Raw genomic sequence first — 20,909 nt, 5'->3', positions numbered from 1 at the left:
GGTTACTGCATCACATATATCACAGTACCCTCTGCTTCACAGCTCCCCTATTTAATACTTCGGCGACTCGCAGCATGCTGCAATTTTATTTTTGTTCCCCATCCTCCCATTTTTTCAAGAGCCAATTTTTTTTTTTTTCCTGTACACATAGCCATATGAGGTCTTGTTTTTTACAGGACAAGTTGTTCTTTTGAAGGACACCATTCTTTTTAAGAGACAATGTACTGGAAAATAAGAAAAAAAATTCTCATGTGATGAAATTACAAAAAAAACGTGATTTGGGCACTGTTTTTGGATTGTGTTTCCATTTTTCTGTTGATGGAGCTGGAGGAGCGCTTATTTTTTGTGGGGCAAAATGTTTCTATTGATATCATTTTGGCACAGAAACAACATTCGAAGGTTTCTTACACCATTTTTTTGCAGTATTGTGGTGTGATTTTTTCTGTGTATGGTCTTTACCCATAATGTTCTTAATTTTAGATTTTAACAGATTGGACTTTTATGGACATTTTGGTACCACATATGTGTATTTGCAACTTGAACCTGCAATCATCTGATTGCTTGTAATTTGCACAGCAATATCGCAGTATTCCTGAAGAAATCACAATCTACTTTGAAGCCCGGCCAAAAGCAGGGTTTTAATGAGCGGGGTATGCATCAAAGTGGCTAGGCCTATAGCTGCTACCAGATTTTGCTAGTTATGACACACCACCTGTCTGCTGTTTGATCCCTGTCCACAACTTCTGCATTGTGTGGAATTTGTCCCCCAAACAGATGAGTATCAGAACAGACTGCTGTCTTTGCCCCCTGGGTGTGCTGAAGTTGGTGTTGCAGGTCTTACTGTGACTGGATGAGGAGGCGGTGGAGGAAGCAGAGTAGGAAGAAGAGGCACACTGGAGAGAGGAAGGTCAGTGTTGGTGGGACATGCGCTAGAACACCTTCCACCTCAGGCCTAGCTGCCATTACATTTGCCAGGTAGGCAGTTATGGAGATTTAATGTCCCTGTCCGTGTTTACTGGTTCATGTATCAGTGATTATGTGAACCTTGCTATTGATGGCATTGGGCAGTGCACACTTGATTTTGCTGCAACATGTGTGTGCAGGGCAGGCATGGCATGCCTGGAAAAGTAGTGGTGGCGGGGAACAATGTACTGCTGGACAGCGACCGCCATCAGTTTTTTTAAAACTGTCCATCTCCACCAGCCAGAATGGCAACATTTCAAAGGCCAATAATTTGGAAATGCTGTCATTCAGGACCATGGCATGTGGGTGGGTAGGGGGTATTTCTTCTTTCTCTCAAGGGTTTGGGGGATGCAGAACTGAACATTACCATGGGACAATGTGGAGATGCTTGGTAACATAGCTGGTGGTGGTGCTGTCACATCCTCTCTTTACAGGGAGGCACTGGGCCCTGTTGATCTTGAGCGGGAGGAAGAGGCCGAGACCGCAGCAGAAGAGGAAGCAGGAGGATGCTCTGATGTTTACTGGTTTTTCAGGTGTGTACTCCACTGCAAATCATGCTTGGAATTCAGATGCCTCGTCATGCAGGTGGTGCTCAGGTTCAGAAGATTTATGCCTCTCTTCAGGCTCTGATGGCACAAAGTGCAAAGCACTCATCTCTTGTCGTCAGCACACTGGCTGAAAAAATGCTACACCAGCGAGGTCTTTGAGCTGGCATTGTTGTTCTCATTTCCTAGGCGTGTGTCCAGTAATAACCAATGTACTTGATAGGGGCCACTGGCTGTGCTTTTGCACCTTGCTTCCTCTTTTGCTGTTCTGCTGGGGCAGCGTGACCACATCCTCTTCCTTCAAATTGCACACGTCATTAGGATGGCCTTCACTTCATGTGGGGTCTAGGATCTCATCATCCCCCACATCATCTTCCACCCAGTCCTCACCCCTGCCCTCCTTGATGGTCTTCCTACTGCAGAAAGACTCAGCAGTTGGCACCTGTGTTTCTTTATCATCAGAGATTTGCTACGGTTTTCTGCTGAACGTGTGCATTTACCCTTTCACGTACTCATCCTCCAACTGAACAAATGGTAGGGCATCAGTGCACTCAATATCTTTGAATTGTGGGGCAGGGCCAGGTGGATGACTCACGGAACCATGGAGTCATCAAAATTCAGAAGTGACTGCTGCATGACTTGGGGCTCATACTGCTCTGCTGATTTGCAAGCAGGTGAGGTTGAAACCAGATGACCATGGTCCGCAGGTGCTAAGTCTGCACTTTCTGCAATGAACAAAGTGAAAGATAATTCAAAGGAACTGGAGGTACTCTCCGCCATCCAATCTAACACTGCCTTAACATGTTCTGGCCTCACCATTTGAGTAGTGGTATTCAGCCTTTGAAATAACACATAAAGTCCTGACGCCTGTGTGCACCAGAGGAAGGTGTCTCCCTGCAGCAGGTGCACTACTACCACTACCAGCAGCAACCACACCAGTATCACCAAGGCCATGTCCTCATCCTTTCATTGATGGTCTACTCATTTGTTTTCAAGTGTTTTTTAGGCACACTACTCACACACACATAGCGGCAGAGTATAATTATTTTTTTACGCCCAGCCTCAACTTGTATAGACACAGTGGTAGAGTATAATTTTTTTTTAGGCATTGCCACAGCTCATACAGACAAAGCGGTAAGGTAAAAGTATAATCATTTTTTATAGTCCCAGCCACAACTCGGACAGACACAACGGTAGAGTAAAATTACTTTTTAGGCCCAACCAAAACTCATATAGACACAGCGGTAGAGTAATATTAGTTTTTTAGTCATAGCCACAACTCATACAAACATAGAGGTATGGCAAAATTAGTTTCTTAGTCCCGGCCATAACTCGTACAGACATAGTGGCAGAGTATAATTATTTTTTTAGCACCAGCCACAACTCTTACAGAGACAGTGGTATAGTATAATTACTTTTTAATTCCGGCAACATCTCATACAGACACAGCGGTAGAGTATAATTATTTTTTAAGCCCAGCCACAAGTCATACAGGCACAGCGGTAGAGTAAAATACATTTTTAGGCTCACTACTCGTACAGACACAACTGCAGAGTTTGCAGAGGCTTTTTGGCACAATACTTCCACAGGCAGGGGTGCAAAGTACAAACAGAGGGTTTTTGGCACAGTACTCTCACAGTATGTATATATAGAGCAATACTACAAATAATCTCCCACTACCGTTTGTTCCACAATAGGATCAGAAAAAATAGCAACAGTTCGGTTTAAAAATGTAACTTTTACTAGTCAGTTCCTAAAAAGAGGTTCAGCATCTCTGTAATATTATGTGAAACAGTAATATCAACACACAATAAAATTAACATATAGCAGATAGTTCAACCCTCTGTTTGGGAACAAAATTTATTTTTGTCACACCATATGAAAAGTGGGACATCATTATTGTGTGGGGGCACAAAGGAAGGCATTTCCGTCTATACATTTCCTGATGAGACTATATGGTTCTAGTTTTCTCCTTAGGTTTATAGTTTGCACTCATATAATAGTTTGTCAATAAAATAGTGCTTAGCTATTGTGTATCAAAAATAACATTCGCTTGTCATTGCTTTGTTTTTGTGACACATTTAACTAAAAATACTTGTAGTATGTAAAATGTGAAGGTTAAATGTGACACTGCTGAAGTAAGTATTATTTTTCTGGTGCTGTAATCCAAATCTTTAAATTGTCAGAGATAAATTGAGTTCATGACTTTGCAATGCTGATATAAAATACAGCAATTGACACCAAAAATTAACTGTGGAGACCTTCTTCTAAAGAGGGGAATGAAAACTTTTGGAGTGTTTATTAAAAATGTTCCTCATATTTGATGCATTGATTTAACACATATAGATGTATTTTTTCCATTCCTTTAGGCCGGCGTCACACTAGCGAGTTTTACGGACGTATGAGAGGTGCAGAAAATACGGATTGCATACGGTACAATGATTCTCTATGGCCCAGCTCCTATCTGCCGTATTTTACTGATCCGTATTATACGGTCTTGTACGGCCGTAGAAAATCGCAGCATGCTGTGTTTGTCCACCGTATTGCGCAAAAAAAATCGCCAATGAAAGTCTATGGGGGCGAGAAAAATACGGATTACACACGGACCATGTGTGTCACTTGCGAGAAATACGCACCGGTGTTACAGAGAAAAGCCGGCAATTCAGTGCGGTGTACAGTAAAATCACACTGACAGAATAGAATAGAATAGGTAGAATAAATGTCTACACATAGAATAGGTATATATATATATATGTCAGTGAGACACATATATATATATATTTATATTTCATACAGCGCTAGATATCATAAAAGCCGGTAATTCAATTGCCAGCTTTTGCTATCTCCTTCCCAAACCCGACATGATATGAGACATGGTTTACATACAGTAAACCATCTCATATCCCTTTTTTGCATATTCCACACTGCTAATGTTAGTAGTGTGTATGCGCAAAATTTGGGCCCTCTGGCTATTAAATTAAAGGGTTAAATCGCGGAAAAAATTGGCGTGGGCTCCCGCGCAATTTTCTCCGCCAGAGTGGTAAAGCCAGTGACTGAGGACAGATATTAATAGCCTAGAGAGGGTCCATGGTTATTGGCCCCCCTGGCTACAAACCTCTGCCCCCAGCCACCCCAGAAAAGGCACATCTGGAAGATGCGCCTATTCTGGCACTTGGCTTTTCTCTTCCCACTCCCGTGTAGTGGTGGGATATGGGGTAATGAAGGGTTAATGTCACCTTACTATTGTAAGGTGACATTAAGCCAGATTAATAATGTACAGGCGACAATTATGACACCTATCCATTATTAATCCAATAGTACGAAATGGTTAATAAAACACACACACATTATTTACAAGTATTTTAATGAAATAAAGACACAGGTTGTTGTAATATTTTATTATACTGGTAATCCACCTGATAAACCCTCGTTCTGTAACAAAGGAAAAATAAAAAAACAACAATATCTCATACCTTCCGACGCTCAGGTCAAGTCCCACGAAGTAAATCCATCTGAAGGGGTTAAATCATTTTACAGCCAGGAGCTGTGCTAAAGCAGTGCTTGTGGCTGTAAAACCCCAGGGAAAGAATGGATTGCAGGGGAATGACCTGTAGTTACCTTGAGTTGCGGTGAGGCGCCCTCTGCTGGATGTCCTTATATGAACTCGAGCGTGGGAACTTTTACCAGGCTCCAGTTCATGAGGACATTACCCTTTGTAATCACCTCACACTGATCAGACATCTAATAGGATGATTTGCTGGAACGTTGTGTTGGAGCAGAAATGCAAAATAGCAAAGAATCGCTCAACTCACACATTTGGACATTTGCTCTGAAACATCTTCATTGAGGTGCAAAGATTGTGAGCATAGCTATGCTTTTGGCAATAATTATCTTTAACGAGGGGTTTATACCAATTCTTAATGAAATGACTATTGGACTGCAAGCAGAGATGTACGTGCACATGTGGGACAAGGCTCGTTTAAGTGGCTTCGAGCGGCGTTCGTCTGACTCCATTCGAGACTACAGATCTCATCGGTAAAAGAGAGAGCAGCTCTGTAGGAATTTTATGAGCACAAGGAAGAATTACTATTGTCCTGGAATAGCTGATTGATTGTAAGTAAACGTATCTCTGTGTAATCAGTACGAAAAACTTTAACGCATTTTTCTAGAAACCACTTTTTTTCAAATCAGTGGCTACGATATCTTCAGAGCCAATTGCTGGGCTGGTGCACACATTTTCAGCATATACTGTAAGTACTTTCCTGTACCAGAATCAGGTTGAAATATTATTTTTGTAATTTTGACAGGCTTCCAATTGTGACAAAATTTGATACTCAATTTTCAGCATTATGCCATTTATTTTAATTTTCATGCTTTTGTAAAATTTCTGCTACAGGAGATAGTGACAGTTATAGAAATTAAGAATCTCTGTTTTTTTTGTTTCATTCAAGTACAGCATCCGAGATTGTGGCCACCGTTCACCACCATTTTGTTTTCCTTGCCCACTTCACTGCATTTTTACAGTACTTATTTATAGTCTTTTCATGATGTAAAAATGTGTCAGCATTAGTGATGAGTGAATATACTCGTTACTCGAGAGCATGCCCGGACCACTGTTAATCTATGGGGCAGCTCACATCACCGTAATTTTTCTCTGGCGTATCCAACGTGCGTGTAAAATCACAGCATGCTGCGATTTCATGCCTATATCGTCAGAGACTCGACAATGCAAGCCTATGGGTGCGAGAAAAACTCAGACATCACATGGACCATCAGTGTGACTTGCGATAAATATGCACACATTTTCTCTGCAACTATTATTCTACATTTACAGGACCATCTACAATGTTCTACGCTACAGAATGGTAGTGTATCCGGAAAAAATGGACAGTCTGCATGCCCATCCGTTTTTTTTTCATACCAACTGACTTGCATTGGCAAGTCTCGTCCAATATATGTGGCCACTCACCGTTTGTTTCAATTATTTTCTCAGTCCAATCCAAGCTGAGAAAAAAAAATCATAGATGAACACACTGGTCTACAAAAAAAAAAAAATTCTGGCATGGACTTTAAGAACAGTTTTAGACTAATTTGAGGGTCATGAATTCAAATCTGATCTTATAATTTCTCTATCACATCACATTTTTGCACTAGAGGTATACAGCCCATTTTCAAGAATTCCATGATAAATATAAGTAGTGTATGAAAAGTGCCGGTTTATACGGTTCACTAAGGTAAATTTAGTCTCCCAATAAATGTGAGAATATATTTGTTTTCTTTGAATATGCATAATTCCCATTTGTTATAATAACACCCTTGTTTTCTGTGCTACTGGCACAGTAGAGCTACAGCAGAGCATTGGGTGAAAACTGAATGGCCTCAGCGACAGAGTTTGGCATCTGGCGATAAGAATGTCATCCATGATCCTCTAGCGGATATGAAGGACATTGTCTTTCCTCCTTTACACATAAAACTTGGGTTGATGAAGCAGTTCATCAAAGCTCTCAAACACAGTGGAGAATGCTTTAACTATATATGTTCAACTTTTCCTGGTCTTAGTGAAGAGAAGAAAAAGGCTGGAATTTTTGATGGACCTCAAATAAGAACACTTATGAGAGACCCAAATTTTATCACATCAATGAATGAGACAGAAGAAAGAGCTTGGAATGCATTTTGTAATGTGGTGCAGAATTTTCTAGGGAATAAGAAAGCAGACAACTATGAAGAGATTGTGGAAGAGCTACTAATGAGTCTGCAAAATCTTGGATGTAGAATGAGTATCAAGATTCACTATTTACACAGCCATTTGGACTTTTTTCCAGAGAACCTTGGGGATGTGAGCGAGGAACAAGGGGAGCGTTTTCATCAGGACTTTAAAACAATGGAAGAACGGTATCAAGGTCGGTGGGAGTCACAGATGATGGCTGACTGTTGCTAGAGCTTGATGAGAGACAACACAGAAGCTGTACATCACAGACCAGCCAAGAAAAGAACGTTCAAATAACTGCCATTTGTCATTCATCTGTGTCCCATATATATATGTGTTTTTATATTTTGCAGTTTAATTCTGTAAGTATATTTGATTTGCTGTACATAGACTTTGTAATCTTTGTTATTCCTTGATTAAAAATATACAATATAGTATCGAAAATCATGTGTTTTTATCATAAAACATTAGATAGGAGTAATTTTCATCAAAAATTTAAAATATCTCGAAATCCTGATGTGATAGCTAAAAACGGAGTTCATATTCGTAATCAGCAGCCAAAATTGACTTAAAATATGTTTTATAACCTTTTGCCAGAAAAATTGCGTTGACCAGTGTAATCATTGAATAATATTTGTCAGAGTGCAATCCGATTTTTTTTATCCGATTGCACTCGTCTGATTTATTCGCAGATGAATATGAGCCCTAATCCTTGCTTCATCCTTACCTCCTACTCGTTGCTATTTTAAGGCTTACAGACAGATGAATACATGTTCTTCTATCTAACCAGTTTTTTAAGTGAACACATTAAGTGTTATACACAATTATAAGCAGTAATTAAGACTAACATGCACCTCTGCAACTAAATATAGAAGCATTTTGCTTATCACTTCTTACTTAGAGAAGCTTTCTCCTTAGGCTTTGTAAAAGCCAACAATGCTTTTCTGCTGAATCCCTCTTTCCTTTGGCCAGCATGGAATTATGTTTGTTAAAGTAACTGCAATCTATTGTACACGTTTTTCTTGCAAAATACACCGTGCAGAGAAAGAAATTCTGCAATGTACTGAAATCACCAAAAGACTTTGTTAATGGTTCACCTGGTTTGTCTACAGAACTGTATTTTTTTTAAAAAAAGTCAGATCTTGAAAAAAAAAATTGTGAAGTAAATATGATGCAGCATGAGTCAAACGCCAAACTATAGGCAAATAATTATCAAAATCAGAGCTAAAAAAAAGCCTGGGAAATCTGAAAGGTTGTGCAATGCTGTGTGAAAGAAGCCTGAAATAGTAAATAAAAAAACTGAGAGGAAAGGAAGCTATAGAAAAGTCTTTTTCTTTTGTGTCTGACTAAGGGGCACATTCATATGACAGCTCTTTTTTTAAGGACAAGAAAAATCGACCAAGTTTCATCAGTGATTTCGGTGAGAATTTCATCAGAGCTTTATCAGAGTTTGTTCCAAGTTTGGTACGAGTTTCATGAGTTTTTCTCGTACGTAGAAAAAAAAAAGTTTCTCCACCTTCTCCTGTCCAACAGTCCATGAACATCGGACGGCACTCACAAGGCCTCTGAGTGTTGTTCAATTTTTTCACAGACCATAGACTTGCATTACTGATTTTGATCAGACACTCAGATCAATATCGGCATGTCTCCACGATTTTGCGCACATTCCTCGGTCTGCGGAAAATCACAAACGTGAACAGCCTCATTCATTATTATAAAATAGGGGAATGAGCTCTGATACCATGAAAAGAGAAGGGGCCATCAGAGGAAATAGATCTGACTGAATAAGAGAAATTAGCAAAGTCCTTTCTTTCCACAAAAATATCCATTTCCCCAACTAGACAGAGAGAGAGAAAATGTGCAATTTAGAAATGAAGCGAATCTCCCAAAACTGATTAAAAAAACCCAGTCTGAATCGAAAGTGCTCTGATTAATGTGAAAAGACATTTCTAATGCAGTGATGCAGTAATGCAGTGAGGTCTTAAAGAAAAGGAGTTAAAAAAAAAAAAAAAATATGTCCCAGGTCTTAACCCGATTACCTATGCTGCCTCAAATCCCTGGAGAGCTGCACAGGTCTTCTGTTCTTCCAGCACTGAGCTTAGTGAATGGCCTTCTGTGGTCACATGAGTTGTAATTTATTAAAGGGAACCTGTCACCCCGTTTTTTCCGTATGAGATAAAAATACTGTTAAATAGGGCCTGAGCTGTGCATTACAATAGTGTATTTTGTGGACCCCGATTCCCCACCTATGCTGCCGAAATACATTACCAAAGTAGCCGTTTTCGCCTGTCAATCAGGCTGGTCTGGTCAGATGGGCGTGGTGTCTTCCCCCAGATCTTGCTTAGTTTTCCGTTGGTGGTGTAGTGGTTTGTGCATGCCCAAGTCCAGAATCCACTGCATAGGGGAGGGAAAAGAGCTCGATCTGCGCTATTCCCCTGGTGATCGGTGGAGGCAGCCATCTTCCTGTGGCCGCGCGTGCGCAGATGGAGCGCTCTGCTGCCCGGGGCTTCAGGAAAATGGCCGCGGGATGCCGCGCGTGTGCAGATGGACATCGCGGCGGCCATTTTCCTGAAGCCGAGTTCGCATCTCTGCTTCAGGAAAATGGCCGCCGCGATCTCCATCTGCGCACGCGCGGCATCCCGTGGCCATTTTCCTGAAGCCCCGGGCAGCAGAGTGCTCCATCTGCGCACGCGCGGCCACAGGAAGATGGCCGCCCCCACCAATCACCAGGGTAATAGCGCAGATCGCGCTCTTTTCCCTCCGCTGTGCAGTGGATTCTGGACTTGGGCATGCGCAAACCACTGTTGTGAACTGTGTTTCTGGGCTCCCTCTGGTGGTCACTAATGGTATTGTATGAGTCATGTCTTTCTGCATGCCTGGGCTTCAGCTGTTTCATTAAGCTGTGGGTTTTCCCTATTTAGTCCTCCTTAGGACTCAGTCTCTTGCCTGGTATCGATGTATTCAGTCCTATTTGGTCTCCTCCTGATTCCTTGCCATCTGCCTCATGCAAGAAAAGCTAAGTCCAGTTTGCATACTTTGGATCATTTGCATTATCAGTGTTTTTTGTTCAGCTTGCTCAAAATGTGATTTTCTAGCTTGCTGGAAGCTCTAGGGTGCTGATATTCTCCCCCCACACTGTCAGTCGGTGCGGGGGTTCTTGAATACTCAGAGTGGATGTTTTTGCAGGGTTTTCTGCTGACCGCATAGTTCACTTTCTATTTTCTGCCTATCTAGTTTAGTGGGCCTTACTTTGCTAAATCTAGTTCATCTCTACGTTTGTGTTTTCCTCTTGCCTCACTGTTATTATTTGTTGGGGGCTTTCTATATCTTTGGGGTTAATTTCTCTGGAGGCAAGTGAGGTCTTATTTTCCCTCTAGGGGTAGTCAGTTCTCCGGCTGGCTCGAGACGTCTAGAATCAACGTAGGCATGTTCACCGGCTACTTCTAGTTGTGTGTTAGGATCAGTTATGCGGTTAGCCTAGTTTCCACCTCCCTAGAGCAGTTCTATGTTATTGCGGACTTAGTCTGAATACCAGAGATTCTCTACCACTAGAATCATAACAAACCACTACGCCACCAACGGAAAAATAAGCAAGATCTGGGGGAAGACACCACGCACATCTGACCAGACCAGCCTGATTGACAGGCGAAAACGGCTACTTTGGTAACGTATTTCAGCAGCATAGGTGGTGAATCGGGGTCCACAAAATACACTATTGTAATGCACAGCTCAGGCCCTATTTAACAGTATTTTTATCTCATACGGAAAAAACGGGGTGACAGGTTCCCTTTAAGTCAATGGCTTGTAAAGCCTTCTTCTTGCTCTCATGAGGTCAACCATTGGCCATAGAACTGGCAGAGCAAAGGAAGGGGGCTGAGGCATTGATTAAGGCATGTGAAGGCCAAGGACAGGTGAGTGTAATGTTTTTTCCTTTAACAAAAAGTACCAAAACTTACACTTTTTAACAGAATTATGTCTAGCATGAAAACTTCGGAAACTTTACAGTCTGCTGAGACCAGTTTTACATCTCAGATTAGAAGATTGTGGCGATTAGCTGAGCACAGGCCCTCTTTAAGACTACACTGCCATTCATAGTTAAAGGGAACCTGTCACCCCCCCCAGGCATTTGTAACTAAAAGAGCCACCTTGTGTAGCAGTAATGCTGCATTCTGACAAGTTGGCTCTTTTAGTTCTTGTTCCTGGCACTGTGAAAGAATTGTTTTTTAAATTTGACCCTCATACCGTGAAATCGCCAGGGGGGCAGGTCTTTCCCCCCTAATCCAGACACCTCCCAGCCATCACTCAGGGCCTCTGCGCGCTGGGCGCCACCTCCTCTTCCATCAGTAGCGTCCCCGGCACCTGCGCAGTTGTTTTTTTTCTTTCGGGCATGCGCAGTTGCGCTGCCCTTCGAACTTACAGTGCAGGCGCCAGGGACGCTACTGAAGGAAGAGGAGGCGGCGCCCGGTGCACAGAAGCCCTGAGTGATGGCTGGGAGGCATCTGGATTAGGGGGGAAAGACCTGCCCCCCTGGCGATTTCAAGGTATGAGGGTCAAATTTAAAAACAATTCTTTCAGCAGTGCCAGGGACCCGAACTAAAAGAGCCACCTTGTCAGAATGCAGCATTACTGCTGCACAAGGTGGCTCTTTTAGTTACAAATGCCTGGGGGGGTGACAGGTTCCCTTTAACAGAGTTCTTGTGAATGGAAAGGGTTTAGAGTTCCTTATAGTCTATTGGCTGTGATGCTTATTGGAACCTCACCCTTCCATTATATAAACCTATGTCTGGTTTCCCTCCATGTGAGCAATAGAATCTTCATTCTGTCCCTGGCATCATTGAAGAAAGTATTCTGGAGAGTCACTCTAGTAGTCTTGAGATTGTTGCATGTGGTTTGTTGTGATTACCTCTATCTTCCCCTTCTTGTATTCTTTTTGCTTTTCTGCCTCATTACTGTGTACTCATTTTTCCTTTGTATTTTATCCTGTATGTCTGTTGTTTGTTCATTCCTTGGTTCCCCGTCTGTCCAGCCGTTGTTACCCTTTTACTCCTGTCACTTTCCACTTTTTAGGAGTGTAAAAAGGAGAACCAGGCCGTGGTTACCTGTCCTATGCCAGGTCCAGAATTGTCGGGACTGTCTCCTTTGTTTTCCGGGGGAAAGAGTAAGAGACCGGACAGACCTATGCACTTGGAAATATGGGGTGTGGCTAAGTGGCAAGAGCCATGACGAGCACGGAAGCAGTAAATCTTGACAGGAACAGGCAGCGCGCAGCACAGAGAGAGAAGTGCTCCAGCCCTTGAGCATTAAGGCTGCGCCGGCCCATGTTCATGTACTCCTGCCGTGACCAGTGCGTATTGCAGAGAGAGAAGTGTAGTGCGACCGGTAACTGACAGAGAGCAAGGTGCCATGTGCTTCATGACTCCGAGTACAGCACCAGTGCCGCAAAGAGAGAACCGGCTATTGGACATACATTTGTGGCCCACCTTAACACCAGACGCCTTCCCACCTACAGAGGGCCATGATCGTGCTGCGGCCTTGTTTGCTCTGGCCGCCTATATTCATGGACTAGGGGCTCAGCGGTAGGTACCAGAGACAGACCGCTGCAGCCAGAAGATGGAACACCATTACCAGCTGAATCTCCTTAGACCAACACCATGCCAGCCATTGACGGCGCTACTAACCCCCAAGTGGTAACTGCTTTCTAAAGAAATTCTAACACGATAAGTGCATCACCGAACTACTGTCACTTTGTTTATTTACCCTGCATATTTTCCGCAATTGGACTGCTATTACCCTGTAAGAGCAGTGAGACTATGGAACTCTCTGCCGTATGATGTTGTAATGAGTGAGTCATTACTTAAATTTAAGAGGGGACTGGATACCTTCCTGGAAAAGTATAATGTTACAGGGTATATACACTCACTGGCCACTTTATTAGGTACACCTGTCCAACTTCTTGTTAACACTTAATTTCTAATCAGCCAATCACATGGCGGCAACTCAGTGCATTTAGGCATGTAGACATGGTCAAGACAATCTCCTGCAGTTCAAACCGAGCATCAGTATGGGGAAGAAAGGTGATTTGAGTGCCTTTGAATGTGGCATGGTTGTTGGTGCCAGAAGGGCTGGTCTGAGTATTTCAGAAACTGCTGATCTACTGGGATTTTCACGCACAACCATCTCTAGGGTTTACAGAGAATGGTCCGAAAAAGAAAAAAAATCCAGTGAGCGGCAGTTCTGTGGGCGGAAATGCCTTGTTGATGCCAGAGGTCAGAGGAGAATGGGCAGACTGGTTCGAGCTGATAGAAAGGCAACAGTGACTCAAATCGCCACCCGTTACAACCAAGGTAGGCCTAAGAGCATCTCTGAATGCACAGTGCGTCGAACTTTGAGGCAGATGGGCTACAGCAGCAGAAGACCACACCGGGTACCACTCCTTTCAGCTAAGAACAGGAAACTGAGGCTACAATTTGCACAAGCTCATCGAAATTGGACAGTAGAAGATTGGAAAAACGTTGCTTGGTCTGATGAGTCTCGATTTCTGCTGCGACATTCGGATGGTAGGGTCAGAATTTGGCGTAAACAACATGAAATCTTTGGGATGTGGTGGAACGGGAGATTCGCATCAGGGATGTGCAGCCGACAAATCTGCGGCAACTGTGTGATGCCATCATGTCAATATGGACCAAAATCTCTGAGGAATGCTTCCAGCACCTTGTTGAATCTATGCCACGAAGAATTGAGGCAGTTCTGAAGGCAAAAGGGGTCCAACCCGTTACTAGCATGGTGTACCTAATAAAGTGGCCAGTGAGTGTATATTAGATTCTTTGATAGGGCGTTGATCCAGGGAACTAGTCTGATTGCTGTATGTGGAGTCGGGAAGGAATTTTTTTCCCCATGGTGGAGCTTACGCTTACCACATGGGTTTTTTTTGCCTTCCCCTGGATCAACATGTTAGGGCATGTTAGGTTAGGCTATGGGTTGAACTAGATGGACTTAAAGTCTTCCTTCAACCTTAATAACTATGTTACTATGTTACTGTTTAACCCTTAATCTCTCTGCGAGGAGTTAACCCCATGTTAAAATTAAAACTGTTAAATTTGATAACCCTAGCTCTGCCTTCTATCTGTCACTGCATCCTGCAACCTGCATACAGGAGCACAGAAAGGTATGAGACCCAGGCATCTCCAACTTCAGGGGTAACCCTGAGGTTGGGAATAGATTAGATTAGAATAGAAAGTATAGATTAAGAGAAAGTTTAGGGTGCCTCCTCTCTGACTTTCTTACTGTCACAGAGTGACACACTGGCTGAGCTCAATAGTTCTGTGGACAAGCATACTACAGGAGTTTGATCTGACAACACTGTGCAGCAGAGTGTGAGCTAGCTGAGAGCTCAGAGGAAGACATGAGCACATCGATATGTGGAGGATTGAGGTTTTGGTGAAGCCGTTAAAATCAATTTTTTTAAAATAAAAATCCTCTACTCAGGAGGAAGACATCTGAACTCACTACCCTGCTCAAGAGCCATCACACTACTAAGATGGTGACCCCTTCAAATACAGAAATTGTATTCCAAGTACATAGAGAGCACAATTCTGGTATCAATACAGCTGAAAGCAGGAAAATAGACTTAGGGAAATGCAGGGGTTGTATGTGTACTGTGTTGCAGGGTAAGTCACTTACACGATATTGTTTCCATGGTGAACAAAGTTATATATAAAAAATGAAGTTTAATTACTTTTTAAATTTATCTCCTCAGATTAGTCATAGCCTGCACTATTTAGGAAATGTAATAAAAAAACAGCTAAAGTAAGGAAATAGATACAAAATGCTCATTCAATTTCTGGCTGTACTAGATATAACACAGTTTTTTAATTGTAAACTGTATTTTCTATCATCTTAAAAAAAAGTTCAACTTATGATAAAAAATATGAAGTGGGTTTTCTGAAATCAGAACAAAGGAAGTAAATATATATAAAAAAATTGCAGCAGAATTATTACTTACCTGATAAATTCCCTGCTGCAACCACTCCAATGGTCCCCAGAGACATTTGTTGATTATCATGCAGCGGTCTATCCACATGAACACTGCTGAGTAGGGTTGAAACGGGTCGTTCATTTTCATAAGTCGCCGACTTTTGGCAAAGTCGGCGTCTCATGAAACCCGACCCGATCCCTGTACAGGGTCGGCCATGCGGTACGCGATCTTGGCGCCAAAGTCGCGTTTCGTATGACGCGTTTAGCGCCATTTTTTCAGCCAATGAATGAGCGTGGGCAGAGTGATGACATAGGTCTTAGGGGAGTGAACGTTATCGCTTGTGCGCAGTAGGGATTTGGAATGTGCAATATGAAATTTTGTGTGCTGGGACGGACAGACGGAGAGAGAGAGAGAGAGAGAGAGGAAAAAAAAATAAAAAATAATAATTTAATAATTTCCTTCATTGAGTTTCGTGTTTCGTCCGAAACCCGACTTTTCACGGTGGTCGACTCGACTTTTAAGACAGTCGGGTTTCACAAAACCCGACTCGACCCTAAAAAACTAAAGGTCGCTCAACCCTACTGCTGAGAATAGTGATTGGCTGCAGTGGTCACATGAGCATATAGTATATCACCATTGCAGTAAAATGAACAAAGATCAGTGAGGAACACCAGAGGATCTGCCAAATTGTAATATAAAAAATCTTGCATGAATAATGTGAAAAAGTGACAAAAAAATTACTGTTATCATAACAACATTTGAAGGATCCAAAGCGCCAACCAACCAAGTCAATGTTCACGCATGATCTGAATCATGATGGTGGTGCGGTGATAACATGAAAATGAGGGAGCAGTGGACTGGAAGAACAATAAAGCTGTGGAAAACAAAGCAGACATCGGGCGTCTACAACTTGGCACTGGTAACTTTCTAAAGATATCAATCATTAATACCCGTATTCCCATATTTCCAATGTGCAAATGAGCCTTTTATGTAACAATTCTGGTAAGTCTATTTTGCGTATGTCTTAAAATTTTGGCAAGAACATGTTGTTTCAATGCCAACAGATGGCGTGCTATATTAATGATGCCACATGGCAGTAGAAACATGTAATGCTATTCGATTCAGGAGAGAAATGTATGCATACATATCAGCTGTTGAAATATCCTTGGAAATAACAAAACAAATATCTAGAGCTTTAAAGGGGTTTTCCGCAAATTAAAGTAATTTGTCTAATAGTCGGAAATGTACAAAAAAAACCAAAGTAACCATAACAACCCTGTTAAATTTCCTACCGCTCTATTAATCCCCACTGGCACCCTTGTGCTATCTATCCATGTGACTGCTGCAGCCAATAAACAAAGTTAGGCGGGGATATCTGGAGCCTTAGTGCTGGAGAGGCGGGGTATTATTCGAGTCAGCTATGTTTGTATATTAGCTTTTATACTTATCTATATTATAGAAATCATATACAACTCCATAAGAACATGATGTTCCATAACCCAAGGAAACACAGACGGAAGTCTTATGTTGTAGCACCAAAGTGACTGCTAATGCTTCTTATTGGAATACTGTGCTGCTTCCATCACTTATAGTCTGCTAAATGGCAACTAATCAATGGGGTCTTCAGTTTCAGTTGGTGCATTAAATTACTGTCCCATCTGGGATATTTTGACATATCAATTGTATATTCCATAAATGTCCGCTCGACAAGTTTCAGAGTTCCCAAAGAAATGAATGGAGAAAGCCCCGTATATGTACATCCACCTCTCCAATTTCTGACAATGTCTGCCAGGACCCCATACTCAATATCGATGTGGTCCTCAATGGTGGGATCTCGCTAAACAATACTTAATAGAGTAGTTGCTCACTTTATATTTTGCAGCTAACAAAATATAGGAAGTGTATATTCACACGTTGCATTTTTGCATTTTTTTTCCTGCACCAAAAACCAGAGTGGTGGCAGGAAAGTACAATCTGCACATTTTTGTTGTGTTTCTAGGTGCGTTTTTGGCAGTATGTTTCACTCACTCATGTGAATGTTGAAGTGCTGAAAAAAAATACTGAAAGAATTGACAAGCTGCGTCCTGACAAAAATGCAGCAGGGCTCAAAATATGCAAACAAAAAAATGAGCGAGCATGAAATTTCATAAAACTAATTGATTAGGCTAGTGCTGTAAAACCCGGCATATTTTACTTTACATATTTCAACAAATAAATTGTGCAAAAAAAGTCACATGTGAATATACCGTAAAGTGCAGTATATTTTACCTTTAGAAAAAATACAAAAAACATACAAATACATATAAAATTCAGCAAAAACTCAGCGTGTGAATAAGCCCTTACGTTTCTCACTTCTAGGCACCAGGATGAGAACTACAATACCACATCTAATCATTTCTGCGGCTGACAAATTTCCAGATCAGCATAAAATATTTCACTCTTTAAACTACTCTTCGACAATAAAAATATTTGACATGCTACTGAAATTCATGTAGACATTATGTATTGCATTTAGTAATTCATTTACCCAAAACCCACGGTAATATCACCCATTCAATGGGCACTGGTGCAGGGCCTGGCTTGTTAATGTTGTATCCACTTTGAGAAGCTTGTAGTAAACAGAACAGGAAAGTCAGATGTGATGCGGTGTGGCAGATGAATTTGATGAACGGTTTCCTAATAAAAAGTCCGAGGTTGCTTTTTGGAGCTATCAAGTAAAACGCAGAGAAGATAGGGAAAAGGAGTCCTATTATTACACATGTCACCATCTTCACTGCCCAATGTCGTCTCCTCCAGCCTGGAAATTCATCATACCAGCGGGAAGCAAGCAGCTGCTGACAGTTAGGTTGAGCGACAAACTGAAAAACACAAGGAGAAATAAAACAATTTACATGAATGTGAGGAGGCCACTGCTACAGTCAACATATCACTAGACAGTTCACGATACATTAATCTGAATGATTTATATGGGTTGTCTGTGATTTTAAAATGTTCACTCAAATCTGGAAATGAATAAAATAGCACGGTAACCTAAGGCTACTTTCACACATCCGTTTTTTGCCTTCAGGCAGTATCCGGCGAATTTTGAAAAAAACAGATCCGGCTTAAAATGTGAAAAACTGATGCGACGGATCCGTTTTTGTGCTGGATCCGTTTTTGTGTTTTTTTGTTTTTTTTTAATCAGGATAAAGGAGAGAGAGAGTAAGAGAGAGTGAGAGAGAGAGAGACTCCAGAATGAAAAATGCAGCTATGGGGCATACTCAGTGTAAAAAAAACCAAAATCGGTAGCCGGATTCACTCAATTCCCCTCACGTCTCGTCCGTTCGCCGGAAACGTCGCTGTGCGTTTTTTTCGCCAGACAAAAAAAAGTTCATCTAATCATTCATCAACTAATTTTCGACTGATCCGGCAATAAACAGATGAACCATTAGGCCATCCGGCGCTAATACTATTATATAGTCTATGAGAAAAAAACGGATCCATCGGAAAAAAAAAAAACAGATCCGTTTTTTCAAAATTCGCCGGATTGTGCCTGATGGAAAAAGCCTGATGTCTGAAAGTAGCCGTACTTACCAACTGCATCTCCTGCAGCTCCACTGCCATTGCTCCAGTGGTCTTTACCTCTCTGTAATCTAAGATGTTATATCTGGCATTCAAGTGTCTGCTGTAGAAGTCACATGCAAATGTCACTGCTGGGGCCAATGATTGTCTACAGTGGTCACATGAAAGATGGATATGACCTCATTGAAGCAGGACTAGCGGAGACCACTAACTCAGTGATGTTGGACTTTTAACATACAAGGGGCAGATTCATCATTTCCTATGCCAGTCTTGAAGAAAAGTCTGCCAGAGCATGATGTATCAAATTTATTATGAGGCACATGCAATATAATAAAGATGGCATATAATTTTGGTGCCATGTGCTGGAGTAAATTTTGACTATAATTTATGCCATTTCTTAATAGAAATTTACAGAGCTGTTATTGACAACAAAATAGCACTATTCACCACACTTATGGGGGGTTTTGCTAATCATATGCAGAGCCTGGCATTTAGCAAATATTTGCAACTTTGATCACAATTTTTTAGCATGAGGTTATGTTCACATGCAGCATTTTTGCAGCAATTTTTTCTGCAACCAAAACCTACTCTTTTGCCAGAAAAGACTGCTTTTTTGCTGTACATTACATTTGTGATTTGTCTACAGCAAATGTTTAATAAAGATAGTTTCATGCAGCAAAAATGCAGGAAAAATGTAGTAAAATCTGTTTGCTGCATTTTTAGCACTTTCTATGGCTGAATAAATGCAGCAAAATTGCTGAATAAATGCAGCAAAATTGCTGAAAGACTTGATATTATGATGACTTAGAAAATTCTACAGTGTTCAAATTCATCAGCAAAAAACAAATGTGAGCATGAGATGTTTGAAATGTCATAACTTGTACTGGTACTTTAAAACGTAAGGCCTTTTTTTTTCTGTGGAAGAAAAATGCAAAAAAAACATGCTGTGTGTGAACATAGCCTATTAGGCTATTTGATGAATTACTCCCCCTTTTGTTCTCCTGCTCTCACTTTGGAAGTTGATACCATGGTATTAGTGATGGGCAAGCACTAAAATGCTCGGGTGCTCGTTGCTCAGGTCGAGCAGATTGGAATACTCAGATACTCGACCCGAGCAACGAGCCCAATGTAAGTCTATGGGAAACCCGAGTAGTTTTACCGTGATCCTCCAGGGGGTCCTTTTAAGGTCTAAAAACGTCTGAAAATGATGGAAACACTGCTAAAATGACATGGGAACATCATGGGGATAGCCCCTGGAACAATTCCTGACTCCTAGGTCCCAGCTGTAAACAATGTTGTCAGAGTTTCACGCCATTTTTACAGGTGCAGCAAAAAACATACAAAAACGAAACCAAAATGGATTTTGCTGGGAAATATGTAAAGGTACATCCTTTCCAGGGTAATGACTTGTATATAAGGCAAAATAATTAACCCCAGACCAAAATGTTCCTCCACTACTTCGACTATGTTCACACACAGCGTTTTTGATGCGTTTTTCAACTTTAACATTGCTTTCAACCAATACAAATGCATTCACTGGGAAATGTCATTGTAACATTTAACAACCCTATCTGGCCATGTGGTGTGTGACACATAAGCAGACCCATCTTGTTTCATTTCTGAAGGAGGGACTCTTAAAAGGAAAGCCTATTTTTAGAGGGGCATTAGGCAGCATTAATATTCTTAAAGGGCCATTATTAAACAGTGGGTCTCCTATGCTGTTATTGCCTATGCAGTGAGTGACTGGGCTGCCAAGAATTACAACGCACCCCAATACCCCTTTCACGAGAGGTACAGTAGGGCCTCCTGAAAAAATATTACATTCGATACAAGGCCTGCCCTGCTATCAAAGTCATATGCAACCCAATAAGCCTTTGAACCCAGATACTGGAAGGCCACAGGAAACCCACTTCACAGCCTTCAGTTGGTCCTACCATACAGTTTCCTTATGCATTGAATGCAAGGGCCACCTTGACCCAAATTTGCATGCACCCCAATCCCCCCTTGGAAGAAACATGGAGGAGGGCCTTTTAAAAAATATTGTCCCATTACCAAGGAGCGGGTCTCTTAGACTCGTAATGCCCATACACTAAGTGTATGGGCTGACAAACATTTCCCCATGGGGGGTACATTTTTTGAAGAATTTTTTATGGGGATC

At 41.6% G+C, this 20,909-nt stretch overlaps 1 protein-coding gene across 1 annotated transcript in view; it reads right to left on the bottom strand.

The window, feature by feature from the left end:
• TRPC4 (transient receptor potential cation channel subfamily C member 4) overlaps positions 1 to 20,909 on the bottom strand; it is a 431,918-nt gene that overhangs the window by 56,571 nt on the left and 354,438 nt on the right. The window contains exon 4 of the mRNA XM_077298186.1: positions 17,718 to 18,048. Coding sequence (XP_077154301.1) covers positions 17,718 to 18,048 — 331 coding nt within the window. The remainder of the gene's footprint in view (positions 1 to 17,717; positions 18,049 to 20,909) is intronic.

This window comes from Ranitomeya variabilis, chromosome 3, assembly GCF_051348905.1.
Source record: "Ranitomeya variabilis isolate aRanVar5 chromosome 3, aRanVar5.hap1, whole genome shotgun sequence".
NCBI lineage: Eukaryota > Metazoa > Chordata > Amphibia > Anura > Dendrobatidae > Ranitomeya > Ranitomeya variabilis.
Note: the sequence above shows the minus strand (reverse complement) of the source record. Positions and strands in the feature narration are given on the sequence as shown.